We start from the raw sequence: 21,141 nt of genomic DNA, 5'->3' as shown, positions 1-21,141 counted from the left end.
AAATGTCCTACAATTTAAAACCTGGTTCCTAAATCTCTGTCTTGCCATTATATAATCTATCTGATACCTTTTATTATCTCCAGGATTCTTCCACGTGTACAACCTTCTTTTATGATTCTTGAACCAAGTGTTAGGTATGACTAAGTTATGCTCTGTGCAAAATTCTAACAGGCGGCTTCCTCTTTCATTTCTTACTCCCAATCCATATTCACCTGCTATGTTTCCTTCTCTCCCTTTTCCTACTGTCGAATTCCAGTCACCCATGACTATTAAATTTTCCTGAATAATTTCTTTTATCTCATCACACATTTCTTCAATTTCTTTATCATCTGCAGAGCTAGTTGATATATAAAATTCTACTATTGTAGTAGGCATGTGCTTCGTGTCTATCTTGGCCACTATAATTCGTTCACTATGCTGTTTGTAGTAGCTTACCCGCACTCCTATTTTTTTTATTCATTATTAAACCTACTCCTGCATTACCCCTATTTGATTTTGTATTTATAACCCTGTATTCACCTGACCAGAAGTCTTGTTCCTTCTGCCACCGAACTTCACTATTTCCACTATATCTGACTTTAACCTGTCAATTTCCCTTTTTAAATTTTCTAACCTACCTGCCCGATTAAGGGATCTGACATTCCACGCTCCGATCTGTAGAACGCCAGTTTTCTTTCTCCTGATAACGACATCCTCCTTTGTAGTCCCCTCCTGGAGATCCGAATGGGGGACTATTTTACCTCCAGAAAATTTTACCCAAGAGGACGCTATCATCTTTTATCCATTCAGTAGAGCTGCATGCCCTCGGGAAAAATTACGGCCGTAGTTTCCCCTTGCTTTCAGCCGTTCACAGTACCACAACAGCAAGGCCGTTTTGGTTAATGTTACAAGGCAAGATCAGTCAATCATCCAGACCGTTGCCCCTGCAACTACTGAAAAGGCTGCTGCCCCTCTTCAGGAACCACACGTTTGTCTGGCCTCTCAACAGATACCCCTCCGTTGTGGTTGCACCTACGGTACGGCTATCTGTATCGTTGAGGCACGCAAGCCTCCCCACCAACGGCAAGGTCCATGGTTCATGGGGGTAACTGTACCATATTCAATAATATTTTATTTTTCATTTGTTATCCGACTTCAAACTTGAAATTAAAACAGAGTTTTGGAACCATTGGGACCTATATCTTGCCAGTATTAATGCCGAGAAAAGGAAAATTCGTCGATATGCTCGATTCCCGGAATAGATGAACTGCCTGTATATATACGAGGGCTATCCACAAAGTACATTACATTTTCGAAATAAAAATAAATAATGTATTGGAATTTTTTTATTATATACAGATGAAAGCCACACTTAAATACTACTTTTCTACATAGTTTCCATTTAAATTTAGGCACTTATCGTAGCGATGGACGAGCTTGGAAATTTCTTCGTCGTAAAATTCGGCAGCCTGCGCCTTCAACTACGTGGTTACCTCTTCTTTTGGGACAGAAAAGGTGTGATTTTTGTGTGTTTCCTGGAGAGAAGCACTAAAATAAACTCTCAAAAGTATTTGCCAAACTCTGCACAACCTCAGAAGAGCATTACAAAACAAGCGCAGGGGAAAGTTGGGCTCAAAGATCTTGCCGATTCACGACAACGTCCGGGCCCACACGACAAATGCCACTCGTGAAGTTCTCGAATCTTTTAAGTTGGAGTTGTTTCCTCATCCGCCGTACAGTCATGACCTGGCACCGAGCGACTTCCATTTATTCCCAGCAATGAAGAAGTGGTTGGCTATGCAGCGTATTGATGACGACGCACAGCTTCAAGAAGAGGTAACCATGCGGTTGAAGGCGCAGGCGGCCGAATTTTACGACGATGGAATTTCCAAGCTCGTCCATCGCTACGATAAGTGCCTTAATTTAAATGGCAACTATGTATAAAAGTAGTATTTAAGTGTGGATTTCATCTGTATATAATTTAAAAAATTCCAATACTTTACTTATTTTTAATTCCAAAACGTAATGTACTTTGTGGGTAGCCATCGTAATTAAGTTTTTAAAAAATGAATGATACACTTTTCCCGGCATTAGGAACACTCCAAGAACATTCCACGAAAAAAAAGTACTCAAACGAAACTTTACTACAGGAAGACAGACAGAAAGTGTGAAAATTGTGCTGGTGTCTGCAAGGTAAGGTCACTTTTACGATTTCGTGGTACTGCCTCGAACGTGAAATTTTGAGGCTAATACCGTCAAGCACGCATCCAATCGTAGACCACGCGTTACCCAACATCACATTTACTTGATGAGTATGTTTTCCCACATCACGATCATCATTTGCTGCTTTTTATGATACAGAAAGGAGATCCTGATGGTACTAAACAGCCATCCCGGCTGATATTATAAAATAACAGAAACAATATTAGTGAATTCCTGTTTCCTGCATATACTTTTTCAAACGTTGTAAATTAAACTCTTTGTATAGCTCCACAAGAGAAATACAAATGATGATGAAATCTGGCGAACTGGAGAGAATGCCACTGGGTCGTCCTGTTTTTCCTCAGTTTTCTAAAATGGTTAAGAGATGCACGTGAACTCACCGCAGTACAGTAGCAAGATACCTCGTTCTGACGTCTATAGGAGCATTTGAAAATAAACGTAGCAGTGTTTTCCCAAGGAATATATATTATCTATCACTTCGAAACTGCAGTGCCAGTAGTGGCAAGAAATGCCATTTCTGTAAGAAACTAGAACAGTTCTAAACGTCTGGTGAAAAGCAGTGTTGAGAAGAGTTTTGATCCATGGGGACATGGGAGCGAGCAGCACTGGCGTAAGGACCGAGAATGATGTTACTTAGGCCTGGTTGCGGTCGAATATTTCTTAGGGAGGAGATGCACGGTTAGTGTCGAGGAAATGACGCGCTACGATGGAAGCTACTCGAAGACTCTGTTGGTGGACGAAAGTTCATTGTTCCCGCCTTTTTTAAATTTTTATTTACTTACTTAACCTGATCTAATCAGGCCCTTTCTCAAATCGGACCAGTGTTTCATACATACGCTACCTTTCTTACATCACAGTTACCTAAGAAATAACAATTTTAATATGACAAATAATATGAAAATGATTTGACTGTCTATAGTGATAACGTGTGTAAATAATACTGACTATGAACTAATAAGGTTAATACTAGCAGCACTTCTACTGCTGCTGTTGCTGCTGCTCCTGACACTAATAGTGATAATACACTGACGGAAAAAAATCGCAACAGCAAGAAGGAGTTGTGCGACATTAACGAAAGTTGGTATGCGTATTCCTACATATAAAAGATGATATCTATTCAAATTTAGCGCCAATTTCACAAGAGTGGCTCTGGTTGCACCATAATAAATTTGTAAATCAGGTTGGCTATAAATATACGCTGTAACGGTCGTGAGCGTTAGTTAACTTTGAGATTGGACATTCTAGATGTAAGTCAGTAATGCCTTTAATGCGACAAAGACACCATTATTAACACCTCACTGAGTTTGAACGAGGTCCTATAATGAGACTACGAGAAGCTGGATGTTCCTTCTGCGATATCGCAGAAAGACTTGGCAGGAATGTACAGGGCAAGGTGGAGGTCTGTTGTGTTTTCTGATGAAAGACGGTTCTGCCTCCGTGCCAGTGAAGACCATGTGTGGGTTAGGAGGAGGCCAGTTGAGGACCTGTAACCAACCTGTTTGCGTGTTAGACACCTGGCGTTAGGTCTGGAATGCGATTTCTTGTGGCAGCAGGAGCACTCTCGTGGCTATCCCATACACCCTCACTGCAAATCTGTACGTCAGTCTGGTGATTCGATCTGTTGGTTACTGTTTGTGATCAGCATTACAGGAAGTGTTTTCCATCTGGTTGACAGTCGACCGTATACCGCTGTTGTAACCCAACAATCTCTACAAAGTGTCGACATTTTGCCTTGGCCCAAATCCAGCGTCATCCACAAGCAGCATTAACCGCTCCATCAGGCACCTGTACAATACAATGCATGCACGTTCGCATGACTGTATCCAACATTCTGGCGGTTACAAAGGTTATTAATGTACTAGCATTTCGAATTTGCAATGGCCTATCTCGTTCTTACCTGTAACCTTGCAGCGTTAATTACTAAAATGTGTTACCTAGACAAATGTATTCCAGAAATTTCGTTACTCTACATGAGTTATTTTTTGATATTACGATGTTTTGACGTCAGTTCAATAACAGTAATGGGAATAATAACAAAATAATAGTGACAAATATAAAAATGATTTATGGGTGTAAAAATAGAGGTTTTCTGACTGCGAATTCTGCGGTAAGGAAATTTGAGGAGATTGCACAGCTAAGTATACTGGTAAAGAAGGAAGATCTGGTTCTGAACAAGGATGTACAAGTGTAACAAGTGCATACAAAGACAATGTAATCCATATTGTTGCTTTAGTACATATTTCATTAACTGTCTTCTGAAGCCGTAGATGTTATTCAGTTCTCTAACACAATACCGAAAGTTAATCCAGAATCGGGTTCTTGGTATTGAGAAGGTCTTTACTTTCGGCGAGCAAGTGCTTATCAACTGAGCTACCCAAGCACGACTCGCTACCCGCCATCACAGTATGGAAGACAAGAGACGAGCTCCTGGCTGAAGTAAAGCTGTGAGAGGAATGGGCGGGCTGTATCGTGCTTGGCGAGCTCCGTTTGTACCGTACTTGCCCGAGAAAGGCAAAGGTCCCGAGTTCGAACCGCGGTCCGGCACACAGTTTTGACCTGCCAGAAAGTTTTGTATCAGCGCAAACTCCACTGCAGATTGAACATTTTATTCTGGAGAATAGTATTGATCTGCAATACTCCCAATCGTCGCACTGTCAGAACTACTGTTTGTCACAGCAAATGCGACTTCTTTGGGCGACTAGGCTGTACAGAAGCGGATATTTTGTGGGAAGCAGCACTAATTTTATAATTTTTGCAAAAATTTCTAAACTAAATTTATTTTCTTAATGGAAAACTAAAATAATTATAAAATCAAAATTTAAAATATTGAACAAAAATTTAATCTAAACTATAGCTCATTCAAAGCCTAATATTAAATATGTTTTAAATTATAGGTTAATGTACCTTCAGATATTATCACCCAAAGAAAAAATAAGTTAATATTTTAACTTAAAGATTCAGTAAAACAAAATTTAGTATAAAAATTGCTTTCATCTTAAGAAATAAGATATCTTGAATATGATTAACATTTAATTTCTACAAATAATTATGATATATTAACTATGAATTATAAACCAACCTATATTGAGGTAAATAAAAAAATACTAAGATTTAGGTAAACTCTAATACAAGAGGTAAAATACATAAAATGAACTTCAATAAACATAAAAAATTTCATAGTCACTTATTTTACAGATCAACTACAATAAAACCAAACCATTTTTACAAAATAGGCTAATAAAATGAATTCAATAATATTATTTCCATTAAATAAAAAAATATAAAAAGCAACCATAGTACAATCTGTAGACAGGAATCTTGATTTGCACAGAAAAGTTTTCTGTGTAGATGAAATACTTCCCTAATGTTAGATCTAATATGTATCAGAGTTCTCTAGTCATTCTCTGTGAGGCATGACAGTCTTGCTCCTCCTGGATTATTATAAGTGCTATTATGATCCGACAACGATGTCTCAGGTCCTTATAGCGGAGAGAGGTCTGTCAAACATCTGTTGCACCAGTCTACTAGATCGGCAGTCGCTACGAACGCTGTTAGTTGTTTATCGCTACAATTACAGTTGTCTCAGTAATATTATTACCATTTATCGCCATTTAATGTATTTTCCAAGTCTCAACCTATAATAAAATAAGAGTGTAGCTACAGAAGGAAAAACGATTGTGTACGCGTAATGCACTCAGGAAAAAGTTTTTGCTATACTTTAGTGGGTCGTTAAGAGGCTAGTACGTATTAAAACAGTTCGGTGGATGAGAAAGAGACTGTTCGTACCACAATGTATGTCTGTTCTTGCTTTGTTCTAAATAACTTAAGAGTGCAATGATTCGCCGCCACTTATCCATTACAGTTACAAAACGCTTCAGACCTTTCCTTGCGTTTGAAAGAACGCGTACAACGTTAACAGACCAATGCATTCCAATTGCATAAAAAACTTCATTTTTAAAATCGCAATTTGTTTAATATTTTTACTCAGGCAGTGGTTTTTTTAAATGTTCTGTATTCTATGTAAGAAATAAACGTCGTAGCAATCGTATAATTCTGTATTTTTCTGTATTAATGATTAACTTTTTCAGTATGGGTGCAACAGCCTCGATAAATGTGAAGAATGATGTCGTTTTCATCAGACTGTTTTTGTTTCTAATAGTACTTTGTTGAACATAGATAGCTAGTTCTTGTCTTTGCTCATTGTCAAGAGCGTTATATATAAGGGTTCATCATTCCCGTAAACGTTATAAAATCAATGTCGCATACCACGCACGGTTTATGCATTTCATGGTCTTCAATCTATACGACCTCGAAATAAATATACAGATACTAGACTTATACACAGCAGTTTAGACTTTCTCATATGCATATCTTTGTGTCCCCCAAACTCACAGATATTCTACAAGTGCAGCAGATGACGTATGCTGCAGAGATCGAACGACATTCCGTTACCTTTGCATTTTTCTCGTCTGATTCGCGTGTATGAATACATTCGACCAGGGTCGGTAAGTTAGATGTGGCAAAGACTGCACTGCTCGGCGCCTTATTTTCTGTGTTACTGTGGTGTATTTCTTATCTGTTCACCCAATGCAATTTTTATTTCTAACCATTAGATTTAAGATTATGACATGAATTAAAGGCACGGAAATGCAGGTCCGTTCCAAGGAGGGAGTTGCCTTTGTATTTCTCATGGCGAAAAACCATAGCATTGTAGATATTCATAAGCACCGGCAGAATGTCTATGAAGACTTGACAGTGAACAAAGGCACAGTGAATCATTGGATGAGGCGTCTGTCATTATCGCAACAAGGTAGCGCAGACCTGTCCTATCTCCCACGTGCCGGCCGGCCGCGTACAGCTGTGACTCCTGTGATGTTGGAACGCGCGGACAGTCTCATTCGAAGTGACCAATGGATCACCTTGCTCAACAACTGGATGTCTCTGTAGCTAGTGCTGACGCGTTGGTCTAGCAGTTGGGGTACCGAAAGCTGTTCCTCGGCGCCTAATGGAAGGCCGTGATGAACAGCAAAGGGCCATCTGTGTAGAATTGCTCTCGCGTTGCGAAGCTGATCGTGACACCGTCACAGGCGATAAAACATGGATTCGTCACTTCGAACTGGAAAGAAAACGGCGCTCCACGGAATGGCACCACACCACCTCTCCTCTGAAGAAAAAGTTCAAACCGCACCCTCGACAGCAAAAATCACATCTACATTTATACTTCGCAAGCCATCTCACCATGTGTGCCGAAGGTTACTTTGAGTACCACTGTTGCTTTTTGCAACTCTTATTCGAGTCGTGAATGGTTCGCGGGAAGAACGTTTGTTGGATATCCTCCGTGAGAGCTCGAATCTCTCTAATTTTACCTTCATAGTCTTTTCGTGAGATATACATAGAAGGAAGCAGTATATTAGTAATTCTAGGAACGTATGCTCACGGAATTTTAACAGTACACCACACCATGACGCAGAACACCTCTCCTGCAATGCCTGTGACTGGAGTTGCTGACCAACTCAACGACACTTCCGCATTTGGTAAATGAACCTGTAGCGAGACGTGCTTCTCCTCTTTCGATCTTCTCTGTTTCCCTGTTAATCGTATCTGGTACTGATCACAGACTGACGAGTAATATTCAGCCCAACAGTTTTGTAAGCTACTTACATTGCGAGTGGGTTACACTTCCTGAAGATTCATCCACTGGATCTCAGTCTGGCATCTAGCTCACCTGTAATTAATATTGTGGTCGTTCCATTTTAAGCAGCTCTCTACGCATACTGCAGATACTTATTGATTGTGACTACTCCAGTAACTGTTCTGCTATCTTGTAATCATACAATATCTGGTCTTTCTGTCTTATTATTAGCGTGTTTATACACATAATTGCTGTCTACCAAGCTGCCATGAACATTAAGAATTCTGTTTTCAGAGATGACGCTCAGTTTTTCAAGATATGTCTTCATGATCTTACACATAATCAGCATGATAGTGCCAAAAGACTAATTTGTATACTCAGGTTATTGCCGTTAGCAATGTCCAAATTATCAAAAGTAACTGTCATTTTTCAATTCAATAAACTTCACCAACAGTCGTGCACTTCAAGGTATTTTATTTCATTTCGAAAGCAATCACTTTCGGCAATTCATTTTGCCATCTTCTGGCCCCATACATTTTTTTCTAATCAAGGACCTTATCGTATAGCGCCATTAAACTGTATACGCTTTCGTATGAATCAGCTGCACAACGATTAGGATCCCTGATATCCAGATGTAACACCATATCTAAGTCAAATAAGAGATCTTCAGAAAATAATGTGTGACAAACATAAACTGAAATTTGATTTTAATACTGGTGCAGAAATATTGAAATACACATTTGGGTATGATGTAAAAATCAAGAGCATTATTTTATTTGGAGCCATTGTAAATCGTGACCTGTCCCCTACTGACTTCAAAATAGAGATAAAAAGATTCAATGTTGATGAACTGCAAATTTCATATCCAACACAATTCAATAATACAGTGGAAATGGATTCTGGCAAATTGAAAGGAATTTCGAAGACAAATCGAGGACATAAATATTTATTGACTGTTATCGATGTATTTTCTAAATTTCCTTGGTCTATCCCAATTAAAGATAAAACAGGTAAGAATGTTGTTGATGCTTTTGAAAAAGTCGAGACAACCAAAAAATTTACAGACAGATAATGGGAGAGAATTCTACAATAAAGAGTTTTGTGAGCTGATGAAGAAATGCAACATTAATCATTATTAAACTTTTACAGAATTAAAAGCATCTGTGGTTGAACGATTCAACAGAACACTTAAAGAAAAGATGTGGAAGAAACTTAGTCTTGAAGCAAATTATAAATGCATAGATCTAGTCTGAAAATTAGTTGATGAATACAATAGCGCAAAACATTCAACTATATAAATGAAACCAATAGAAGTTAATGAGAAAAATTATATGATAGGCCCCATTGTAGCTAATGAAAAAGCGAAATTTAAAAAAGGTGGTAAAGTGAGAATAAGTAAATTAAAAGGAATTTTTGAAAAAGGGTATTCTGCCAATTGGTTGACAGAAATATTTGAAATTGCATCAGTATGCAGCCTAATCCTATCACATATAAATTAAAGGCCTTAGAGGGAGATTAATTAAGCGCATTTTTTATGAGTATGAACTACAGAAAACAAAATATCCAGATGTGTATCTCACTGAAAAAGTATTGATGAAGAAAGGTGATAAAGCGTATGAAAAATGGTTGGGTTTTGATAATTCGCACAATAGTTGGGTAAATAAAAAGAATGTAATTCTATAAAGTGTAAGAGATTGACTTACACCTAATTCATTATTGATAATTAGGTTGGGATTCAATTTGGGGCCATATAAATTTAACAATTTTTTTTTATATTTATCAAAAACATGCACTTGCAAAGTTCTTTTAAGGTTCCGATAAATGAGTTTTAATGATTTTTAATCTTAGACTGCGTGAAGCATATTATTATCATTAATAGACTGGTCTTGAGTGTAATTATTCAAAATATTAAAGTAATTGTGCCAAAAACTAATTCTTTAAGTTTCTTTCATTCACAGCGTCATCTGCAAACAACCGAAGACAGCTGCTCAGAATGTCTCCCAAATCGTTTATATAGATAAGGAACAGCAAAGTGCCCATAACACTACCTTGTGCAAAGCCAGAAATCACTTGTTTTACTTGATGACTTTCCGTCAATTACAACGAACTGTGACCTCTCTGACAGGAAATCACAGATCCAGTCACATAACTTGAGACGATATTCCATAAGCACGCAATTTCACTACGAGCCGCTTGTTTGGTACAGTGTCAAAAGCCTTCTGGAAGTCCAGAAACACGGAATCGATCTGAAATCCATTGTCAAAAGCACTCAGCGTTTCATGTGAATAAAGTGCTAGTTGTGTTTCACAGGAACGATGTTTTCTAAACCCATGTTGACTGTGTGTCAATAGACCGTTTTCTTCGAGGTAATTCATTATGTTCAAACACAATACATGTTCTTAAACTATGCTGCATATCAACATTAACGATATGGGCCTGTAATTTAGTGGATTACTCCTAGTACCTTCCTTGAATATTGGTGTGACCCGTCCAACTTTCCAGTCTTTGGGTACGGATCTTTCGTCCACAGAACGGATGTACATGATTGTTAAGTATGGAGCTAATGCATCAGAATACTCCGAAAGGAACCTAATTGGTATACAGTCTGGACCAGAAGACTAGCTTTTATTAAGTGATTTCAGTTGCTTCACTATTCTGAGGATATTTGCTTCTACGTTACTGATGTTGGCAGCTGTTCTGGATTCGAATTCTGGAATATTTACTTCGTCTTCTTTTGTGAAGGCATTTCGGAAGGCTGTGTTTAATAACTCTTATTTGGCAGCACTGTCTTCGATGGTTTCTCCATTGCTATCGTGCAGAGAAGGCATTTATTGTTTCTTGCCGCTAACATCCTTCATATACGACCAGATTTTGTGCCAGGTTTCGAGACAAAGTTTCGTTGTGTGAACTGTTATAAGCATCTCGCATTGAAGTCCGAGCTAAATTTCGAGCTTCTGTGAAAGATTGCCAGTCTTGGGGATTTTTCGTCTGTTTAAATTTGGCATGTTTGTTTCGTTGTTTCTGCAACAGTGTTCTAACCCGTTTTGTGTACCAAGGAGGACCACATGCAATCCAACACCAGGCCATTACAATATGCGAATGCCCCAAAATCCTGGATATTGCATGATTCGCCCAGCCGGCCAAATGGAGAACCACAATGAGGCCGTTTTCAAACTGTCAGATGTTGATAACGCTGTCTCGTAAGAGGACGAGGCACATCCCTGTCCGTCAAAGTGATCATTCAACATCTGATGCTGTTCACACCCCTTAACCTATAAGCCGTAACATAGCTTTGTAATAAAACCAAAATGAAGAGTAGTAATGCACCCTGGTGACCGTTTTACCTGCCACAGAGAACTGCAGCTCTCATCATTGACACACTCCAACGATATGTATATGTGTGAAGTTATATTGACATTTGACTAAGCCTTCTGAGTGCTTCACTTTTTTTCTGGATATATTTTGTAACAAATCAATAGTGCATTCTGTGTATATCATGTACAGCATTTTAGGGGTATAAATGCAGTTATGTTTATAGGTGAGTGACGACAGTATATCGAACCTCATTATATCAGAGTTTACTTCATTTTCAGACAAATAATTGTAGCTATTAGGAGTAGTACGTTTTCGTGTTGCTTAGTGCCTCAAAGTACATGTCCCAAGAGCAAGCCATTAATGCGTATTTTCTCCTGCGCAGCATTTCATCAGGTATTGAAGTGTGAATGCACGCAAAATGATTGCTCTATACTGCCAGGGGTAGTCCACTTAACGGTGCAGTTATGGCCATACAGAAAACATCAGGTAGTAAATTGTGTGACGTATTTGCGGCAAGATTGTTAGATGCAGAGAAAACAACTAACACACTGAAGTGGGTACATATCAAGGTACCAAATACCAAAATATCTTCACCAGTAGCCCTAACAGCCTGTATAAACAGTGGATAAAGACATCGGAAAATTTAATGGCGCACTTGATCAATGACATAGTTCCAACTAACTTGCATGTCCCAGTTTATGTGAATTCCTTCACCTCCAGTATTTTACGTCGAATATGGCTACTTTCAGCTAAAAACTCCAGAAAAGTTGACATGCAAAGTGATATACGAACACCTGAAAATAATGGAAGGCAAGTATAAGACCTTAACTCAACAGTAACAGTCTGTTTCTACTGGCCATCAGTACCGAGAAAATGTATGATCGTGGTCTACCATTCGAAGCGAAATTTGCTTTGTGTCGCACAGCAGACAGGAAAAGAACTATCAGCCACAAACTAAATGGCATACGTTTAGCCGATTCATCGACCTGTTGCATATTTAATTTAACAGATGTAGAATAGCAGTGATTTGTATGTAGAAGCATGAAAAAATAGGGAACTGCGCCAGACAGAAAACTCGCTTGTATCGATAGAATGTTGCCAAACGCTGAAACAGAAACAGATTTCTTAATTTCCAACATGACACCGTTCTCAAACACAAAATAGGCATGCAACTGATTTGATTAAATGACACACAACATATTTTATTACGAAAAACAAAATCAAAACCACGGAAGATTGCGGATATGTCTCAATACACAACATCACGAAAAAGTACAACGAAAAGTACGCATATTTTCTGAAAATTAGCAATAGATAAAAATTTCAACTATCATATGAGAGCTACTGTGCCGTAGTACAGAAGTGAGACCACAAGGAAGCAGTTTTTTACAGTTTATTTTCAATTTTAATTCGTTAATCAGCTGTATGTTATTTCTTTACAGGACACGTAATTATTGGACTTATTCGTGTGAACAATTAGCTAGCTCTAAAGAAAAAAGTGCTTAGTTTAGGATTTTGTAATCCTAAAGACAGGCTTTCGAGTCTTACTTTTAGCAACCTATTTTTACGTTCATTTAAATTGCTTATTTATTAACAAATAGAAATGGTAATTAACAATTGTTTATCCTAAGTTTTAATAAGATAATAGTATTTTTACTTTTAATTATTAACTGTATGCGAGTATCAGAATAAATTAATATTTGGTACTAAAATTCGCGCCATCACTAGAAAATAGCATAGTTTTAAGTCTACGTGTGTAACAGTATTATTGATGCATACATTTTTCCTTCATCTGATGGTAGGGTATTTCGCATGTCAGTCTCATATTTCAATTTGATTTCATACAACTAGTACTGAAAAAAAAGGATATTGTTTTTATTAAAAAGTTGTGAATGCATATTTGTTAATTATCGTTCCCATTTGATAAAAAATACAGAATGTAAACAAATGTTTAAAAAATAATTAAAACGAGAATCGAATCAGCGATCTTAGGCTTACTATATTTTTACGTTGCGTAATCAGCTATCGGCGGCTACTGTTCTAAACGTTTCTTATTCAGCAGCATTCGGGAACTTTTTAATTTTCAAAGTCGATTTATCCAGTTGGTTTGAAAAAATGAACGGCGCAGTATTGCTTTAGGAAGCTGGTCGAAGATAGTCAGTCCGTGAGGTTCACTTATCAACCTCGGCCCGTTGTTTACCTTGTCGACAGATATGTACAGGTTGGTAGTCACTCAACAGAGCAGAGCTTTTGTGGTCCCCGAACAGGTGGTTTCTTCCGTGACGACCTCGCTGCGGTTCCCGGGCGACAAAAACGTGGACCTGATGGAGGTGCAGACGAACCTGGTGCCGTTCCCACGCGTCCACTTCCCTGTTCTGTCGTACGCGCCGCTGATGCCCCCCGGCAGGGCGTCCTTCTCGTCCATCTCCGCCGACCGCCTGCTCACGGCGTGCTTCGAGCCCGCCGCGCAGATGGTCCGCTGCGACCCTCGCTACGGAAAATACATGTCCTGCTGCATTCTGTACCGTGGCAGCGTTGCGCCCAACGAGATCAGTCTGGCCGTGGCCAACATCAAGGCTATGCGGTCTGTGCGCTTCGTCAGTTGGTGCCCTACTGGTTTCAAAGTAAGTGCCACTAATAGTATAACTAGACAGCAACTAGATTTACATTTGTAGTATTTCATTGATATTTTTACACCACTGGCCATTAAAATTGCTACACCAAGAAGAAATGCAGATGATAAACAGATATTCATTGGACAAATATATTTAACTAGAAATGACAAGTGATTACATTTGCACGGAGTTTGGGTGCATAGATCCTGAGAAACCAGTACCCAGAACAACCACCTCTGGCCGTAATAACGGCCTTGATACGCCTGGCAATGAGTCAAACAGAGCTTGGATGGCGTGTACAGGTACAGCTGCCCATGCAGTTTCAACGCGACACTACAGTTCATCAAGAGTAGTGACTGGCGTATTCTGACGAATCAGTGGCTCGGCCACCATTGACCAGACGTTTTCAATTGGTGAGAAATCTGGAGAATGTGCTGGACAGGGCAGCAGTCGAACATTTTCTGTATGCAGAAAGGCCCGTACAGGACCTGCAACATGCGGTCGTGCATTATCCTGCTGAAATGTAGGGTTTCGCAGGGATCGAATGAAGGGTAGAGCCACGGGTCGTACGTAACACGTCTGAAATGTATAGTCCACTGTTAAAAGTACCGTCAATGAGAACAAGAGGTGACCGAGACGTGTAACCAATGGCACCCCATACCATCACGCCGGGTGATACGCCAGTATGGCGATGACGAATACACGCTTCCAATGTGCGTTCACCGCGGTGTTGCCAAACACGGATGCGACCATCATGATGCTGTAAACAGGACCTGGATTCATCTGAAAAAATTACGTTTTGCCATTCGTGCACCCAGGTTCGTCGTTGAGTACACCATCGCAGGCGCTCCTGTCTGTGATGCAGCGTCAAGGGTAACCGCAGTTGATAGTCCATGCTGCTGCAAACGTCGTCGAACTGTTCGTGCAGATGGTTGTTGTCTTGCAAACGTCCCCATCTGTTGACTCAGGGATCGAGACGTGGCTGCTCGGTACGTTACAGCCTTGCGGATAAGATTCCTGTCATCTCGACTGCTAGTGATCCAGCATGGTGTTCCGTATTACCCTCCTGAACCCACCGATTCCATATTCTGCTAACAGTCATTTGATCTCGACCAACGCGAGCAGCAATGTCGCGATAGGCTACAATCCGACCTTTATCAAAGTCGGAAACGTGATGATACGCATTTCTCCTCCTTACACGAGGCATCACAATAACGTTTCACCAGGCAACGCCGGTCAACTGCTGTTGAAAATCGGTTGGAAACTTTCCTCATGTCAGCACGTTGTAGGTGTCGACACCGGCGCCAACATTGTTTAAATGCCCTGAAAAGCTAATCATTTGCATATCACAGCATCTTCTTCCTGTCGGTTAAATTTCGCGTCTGTAGCACGTCATCTTTGTGGTGTAGCAATTCTAATGGCCAGTAGTGTATCTTACATCAGAATATGACAAATAACTTTAAAAATTGTAGCTGATAAACGACTCACGACTGTGAAAGGTACAATTGGGATTTCAACAGTATGGTTGTAAGAGGAAGTGATCTGAGTGTTTGATATTTGATAATAAATTCAAAGTTGTCCTGAAACTTAGCGGTCATCATTCAGTAGTTTGACAGTCATTAATAGTACATACCCGTAATAATGACTTTAGTAGTATTTGTATTGGTTAGAGCACACACTCATTGTTAAAAAACAAGTATTATCAACTGACCTGAGCTTTACAATCAATTAAACAGCCAGCATGCCAAAAATTAATTAAACTGTTATACTTTATTATCAGAGAGTTTAATCATGCAGGCGTAGATGTTTTGAGATTGGCACCACTGCAGGTGGGGATGAACAGCGAGCCTCCAGTGCCGGTGCCCTGCGGCGACCTGGCTCCAACGCCGAGCGCTGCCTGCATGCTGGCCAACTCCACGGCCGTGAAGGAGGCGTGGATACGCCTCGGGCGCAAGTTCGACCTCATGTTCGCCAAGCGCGCCTTCGTGCACCACTACGTCGGAGAGGGCATGGAGGAGGGAGAGTTCGGCGAAGCGCGCAGCAACCTTCGCGCCTTGGTACAGGACTACAAAGAGGTGGAGAGAGACACTTGAGCACTGGTACGCCGGCCAAAAAGCAGTAGTATAGTCGTATCACGTTAAGCGAGAGCTGGAGAAGTGAGCAAACACCGTGATAGTGTAGCTCGAATAGTGTAATTTTGTGAATGGCAGACCGCGAGGCGGAGAACAGTGTTGACTAGGTTCTGCACGTAGCCACAAAACTGACAACACAGGATGCATGTGGCGCTGCAGAAAGAAGAAAGGCGACCGGCTGGTGGCTGTTCCTCCCCCTCTCCCCCCCCCCCCCCCCCCCCCGCCGCTCCTGTCGGTGGGGGAAGACACAGGCCTCGATAAGTGGGAATCGTTTTTCATGTCTGTATGAATGAGACCACCTGACCTTCCATCTCTACAGACTCTCTCTCCAAAGAGTTGTTAGGCCGATTTTTCTGGTCTTTCCACAGGTATCTTCAGCGTATGTCATTCAGTTGATAGATGTAGACATTCGAAACAAATAACTGCTTTTACCGTGTTTGTGGTGATAACCGAAGCTCACGTAAAACGGGGGATTCTTGCTGGTTACGGATAAAAATGTTTTCTAATATCAAGCCTTACGTGCCCAAATTAGTTCAGCGCAATATTAGGTTTAATTATGTGTTCTGTATTAGGTCACACATCTGCTGATAAGTGTTTGCTTCGCGGAACAAGATACGCTGTATATTTGCTAGTTGCCGTGCTAGACCGTTGGCTAGCTGGTAGTAGGGACAGCTATCTCGCATGCAAAATCTCTCACACAGTTTAACCGTACAGCACTTAGGAAGGCAAAGTGCTACATTGTTACTAAAACATCGTTAATTTTACTACTGCAAATTTAATGCAAAGAAAGTCATACCTCCTGTGGTACGGCACATAAAAAATAAGTACAAAATATCCTGTTTCACACCTTAAACTGACAATATCAGAACTGGTGAAAACTGCCATCGTAAATTGTACGAGAATTTAATAAAATTAGCATTAAGGCTTGCAGTACTGGCATAAAATTCCTGCCTCTTTCTGGCAGATTTGTACTTAGAATGTCTTTCGTTTATGCCTTAAAGTCCCAGAATGTCTTTCGTTTATGCCTTAAAGTCCCACGTTAGATATTTCTTACAATTGTTTGACCGACTCGTCTCTTCTCATGGGAGACGGAATTTTATAAAACAGTTTCTTTTACTTCTGATCCCCTGTGACCAGTATGTTGGAAACATAAAAATCTGGTTTCGCTTAAAACAAAAAAAACAAAAAACAATCCTTAGTATTTATTTGCTTCGATCACCAAAATGTTTACCGTCATCCAACATGCACTTATCATGTAATGCTACGTAAGAGCGGCCGGCCGATGTGGCCGTGCGGTTCTAGGCGCTTCAGTCTGGAACCGCGTGACCGCTACGGTTGCAGGTTCGAATCCTGCTCGGGCACGGATGTGTGTGATGTCCTTAGGTTAGTTAGGTTTAAGGATCTCTAAGTTCTAGGGGACTGATGACGTTCGATGTTAAGTCCCATAGTGCTCAGAGCCATTTGATCCATTTGAACTTTGAGCCGATGAACGTGTACGATACTTTACTTGGTGTCGTCTCCGTCTTTACAAAGAGCGAAACATTTGTATTCCTAAAAAATAAATTAAATCCTCTACCCATGGTATAAGCCAATATCTTTAAATTAATACGTCTGTGCATGGATTTTGTCACATTAGGGACGCAAAATAAAACTCAGATTCCACAGTCCTGTCGAGGCAATATACTGAGGTGACAGAAGATACTAGTAGATAGTGTCGGAAGTTCCATGCGGTTTTTCGCGGATGATGCTGTAGTATACAGAGAAGTTGCAGCATTAGAAAATTGTAGTGAAATGCAGGAAGATCTGCAGCGGATAGGTACTTGGTGCAGGGAGTGGCAGCTGACCCTTAACATAGACAAATGTAATGTATTGCGAATACATAGAAAGAAGGATCCTTTATTGTATGATTATATGATAGCGGAACAAACACTGGTAGCAGTTACTTCTGTAAAATATCTGGGAGTAAGCTTGCGGAACGATTTGAAGTGGAATGATCATATAAAATTAATTGTTGGTAAGGCGGATGCCAGGTTGAGATTCATTGGGAGAGTCCTTAGAACATGTAGTCCATCAACAAAGGAGGTGGCTTACAAAACACTCGTTCGACCTATACTTGAGTATTGCTCATCAGTGTGGGATCCGTACCAGGTCGAGTTGACGGAGGAGATAGAGAAGATCCAAGGAAGAGCGGCGCGTTTAGTCACAGGGTTATTTGGTAACCGTGATAGCGTTACGGAGATGTTTAACAAACTCAAGTGGCAAACTCTGCAAGAGAGGCGCTCTGCATCGCGGTGTAGCTTGCTCGCCAGGTTTCGAGAGGGTGCGTTTCTGGATGAGGTATCGAATATATTGCTTCCCCCTATTTATACCTCCCGTGGAGATCACGAATGTAAAATTAGAGAGATTAGAGTGCGCACGGAGGCTTTCAGACAGTCGTTCTTCCCGCGAACCATACGCGACTGGAACAGGAAAGGAAGGTAATGACAGTGGCACATAAAGTACCCTCCGCCACACACCGTTGGGTGTCTTGCGGAGTATAAATGTAGATGTAGAACTTATGGAGGAGCGATATGCACATATTCAGGTTGCGGCAACATCACGTATACAATGTTTAAAAGGGCAGTGCATTGGCAGAGATGTCATTGTAGTCAGGTGATTCATACGAAAAGTTTTCCGATGTGGTTATAGTCGCACGGCGGGAATTTGAATGCGGAATGGTACTTGAAGCTAGACACATGGGACATTCGATTGCGGAAATTATTAGGGAATTCAACATTCTGTGATCCACAGTGTCAAGACTGTGCTGAGAATACCATATTTCAGGCACTACCTGCACCAAGGACAACATAGTGGCCCACGGCCCTTATTTAACGACTGAGAGTAGCTGGTTTGCAAAGAGTTGTCAGTGCTGGAAGACAAGCAACACAGCTTGAAATAACCGCAGAAATCAATGTGGGACGTATACGTCAGAAGATGGAGGCGAAATATGTCGTTAATGTGCTATGGCAGCAAACGACCGCTGCGAGTGCCTTTGCTACCCGCACGACATCGCCTGCAGTGCCTCTCCTGGGCCCGTGACTGTATCGTTTGGACCCTAGACGAGTGGAAAACCGTGGCGTGGGCAGATGAGTCCCGATTTCAGTTGGTAAAGAGATCATGGTAGGGTTTGAGTCTGGGGCACAACCCACGGAGCCATGGACCCAAGTTGTCAACAAGGCACTGTGCAAGCTGGTGGTGGCTCCATAATGCTGTGGACTGCGTTTACATGGAATGGACTGGGTCTTCTGGATGTTCGGCTTCTTGGATACTATATGCCGCCATTCATGGACGTCATGTTCCCAAGCAACGATGGAATTCTTATGGGTGACAGTGTACCATATCACCAGGGCACAATTGTCCGCGGTTGATTTGCAGGTTATTTTGGACAGTGCGAGGGGATTGTTTGCCCACCCAGTTCACTCAACGTGGATCCCGTTGGACAACAATGGAACGTAATCTAAAGATCAGTTCGTGCACGAAATCCTGCACCGGTAACACTTTCACAATTATGGACTGCTATAGAGGCAGTCTTGTTGAGTTTATGCCACGTCGAGTTGGTGCACTACGCCGGGAAAAAGGATGTCCGTCGCGCTACAAGATGTCCCATGACTTTTGTCATCTCAGTGTATGTCTGCTTCAGGTACAGATATTTTTTAGAATAACTGGGAGTTCTCTCAGCATATAAAAACGCCTCCCCCCTGTATGCATTAATTAAACCAGGATTACTTTCCTTACTCCACTGTGGAGACGTTTGCGGTAATTAAAATGGACCTTGAGCCACATTTTCTGTGTCTCCCTATCTTCCAGGCTGTGATATCAGACGCCAACAGAACTCCTGACTGGCCACCGCAGGTAGAAGTCATGGAACACTGCAAGGGAAATAGCATCGGAGCCATCGTGGGAGAAGATGCGAACCTGCCTCCAGAGAAGCAGGTTCGCAGTCGACGGAGAAGGCTTGGAAGCCGTTGCGCGGCTGAGCAAGTAAGCTTTCAGCGAATGTTACTGTATGTGAGATGGACTTTAAGGTTTGTTTACGTTGGCTTTTTTTGGCAATATTTGGGCCCAATAGCGTTGCCGTCAACATTGATGAATGTAGATGCAGTTCACGGCAATTTTAATGTTGGTATGGACGGTATTGCTGACGTAGATAGTTGCCCACGTATTGCCGAGGAGCTGCCAGTGTTGTCCACCAAGGGTGGAGAATCTTTTGTGTTGCAGGGCAATATCTATCTCTGTCTCACAAGCTGTGATATAGTCACGAACAGTCATCCAGAAAGTCAATAAATAAGTGAGACTATCGGTCTAGGGACCGATGACCTCAGCAGTTTGGTCCCTTAGGAATTTACACAACACATTTGAACCAGTAGCTGAAAACCGATCGGGGTAAGTGTACTGTCCAGTCTCATTCAGCTGACCACCTACCAAAAGCCCGACTAACCACCCATTGCAGTCAGTGAGGTTCTGGAAGGTACCGACAGGGATGTGGACCCACGCCGACTCCAGTGACGTGACCAACTGCGCTAGGTTTCTCGGTTGAGGATCCATGGCTCGAAAAGCCGATCGAGGTGGTTCCGTAAATTCTCGATGGCTTTCAAATCGGGAAAGTACAGTCAACTCATCCTGGTGCTCTCCAAACCACGCATGTACACCGCGACCTGTGTGAAACGTTGCTTTGTCCTGCTGCCAGATGCCATCATATTGAGGACAAAAAGGCTACATTCAGGAGTGGACATGGTCCTGAGGGATAGATGCATGCTTGTGTGGATCCACTGTGCCTTATAGAACGACAAGATCAACAAGGGAATGACACGGAAACATTCCCCAGACCATAACGCTTCATCCACCGACCTGGGCCCTTTCGACGATTGTTACAGGGTGTTTACTTTCAGGCGTTTCACACCGTACGTGCTGCGGCTATCTGATCGATGGAGCAAAAAACTGTCAAGATCACCTGTCACCACTCACTGGACGTCCATATGCGGTACTGGCGTACCAACCCAACCGTCGTCCCCGATAACAGCAGTCAACGTAGGAGCCTGCTGCGGACGCCCATACGCAGCAACGTCGGTGAGAGGCCGTTGGGGAGGCACTGTTGGCAGCACCTTGGTTCATCTGGGAGGTCAGTTGCTCAACAGTTGCACGTCTGTTCACCCGTACGCATCTCTGAAGTCGTCGTCCACCCTTGTCACCCACGGCCAGTGGTGCT

At 41.5% G+C, this 21,141-nt stretch overlaps 1 protein-coding gene across 1 annotated transcript in view; it reads left to right on the top strand.

Annotated features, from left to right (window-relative positions):
* The window catches only part of LOC126359518 (tubulin alpha chain-like), a 74,437-nt gene that overhangs the window by 45,311 nt on the left and 7,985 nt on the right, over positions 1 to 21,141 (top strand). Inside the window, exons 6-7 of the mRNA XM_050007637.1 lie at positions 13,417 to 13,773; positions 15,594 to 15,863. Of these exons, the coding sequence (XP_049863594.1) occupies positions 13,417 to 13,773; positions 15,594 to 15,857 (621 nt within the window). The 3' untranslated portion in view covers positions 15,858 to 15,863. The remainder of the gene's footprint in view (positions 1 to 13,416; positions 13,774 to 15,593; positions 15,864 to 21,141) is intronic.

This window comes from Schistocerca gregaria, chromosome 1, assembly GCF_023897955.1.
Source record: "Schistocerca gregaria isolate iqSchGreg1 chromosome 1, iqSchGreg1.2, whole genome shotgun sequence".
NCBI lineage: Eukaryota > Metazoa > Arthropoda > Insecta > Orthoptera > Acrididae > Schistocerca > Schistocerca gregaria.
Note: the sequence above shows the minus strand (reverse complement) of the source record. Positions and strands in the feature narration are given on the sequence as shown.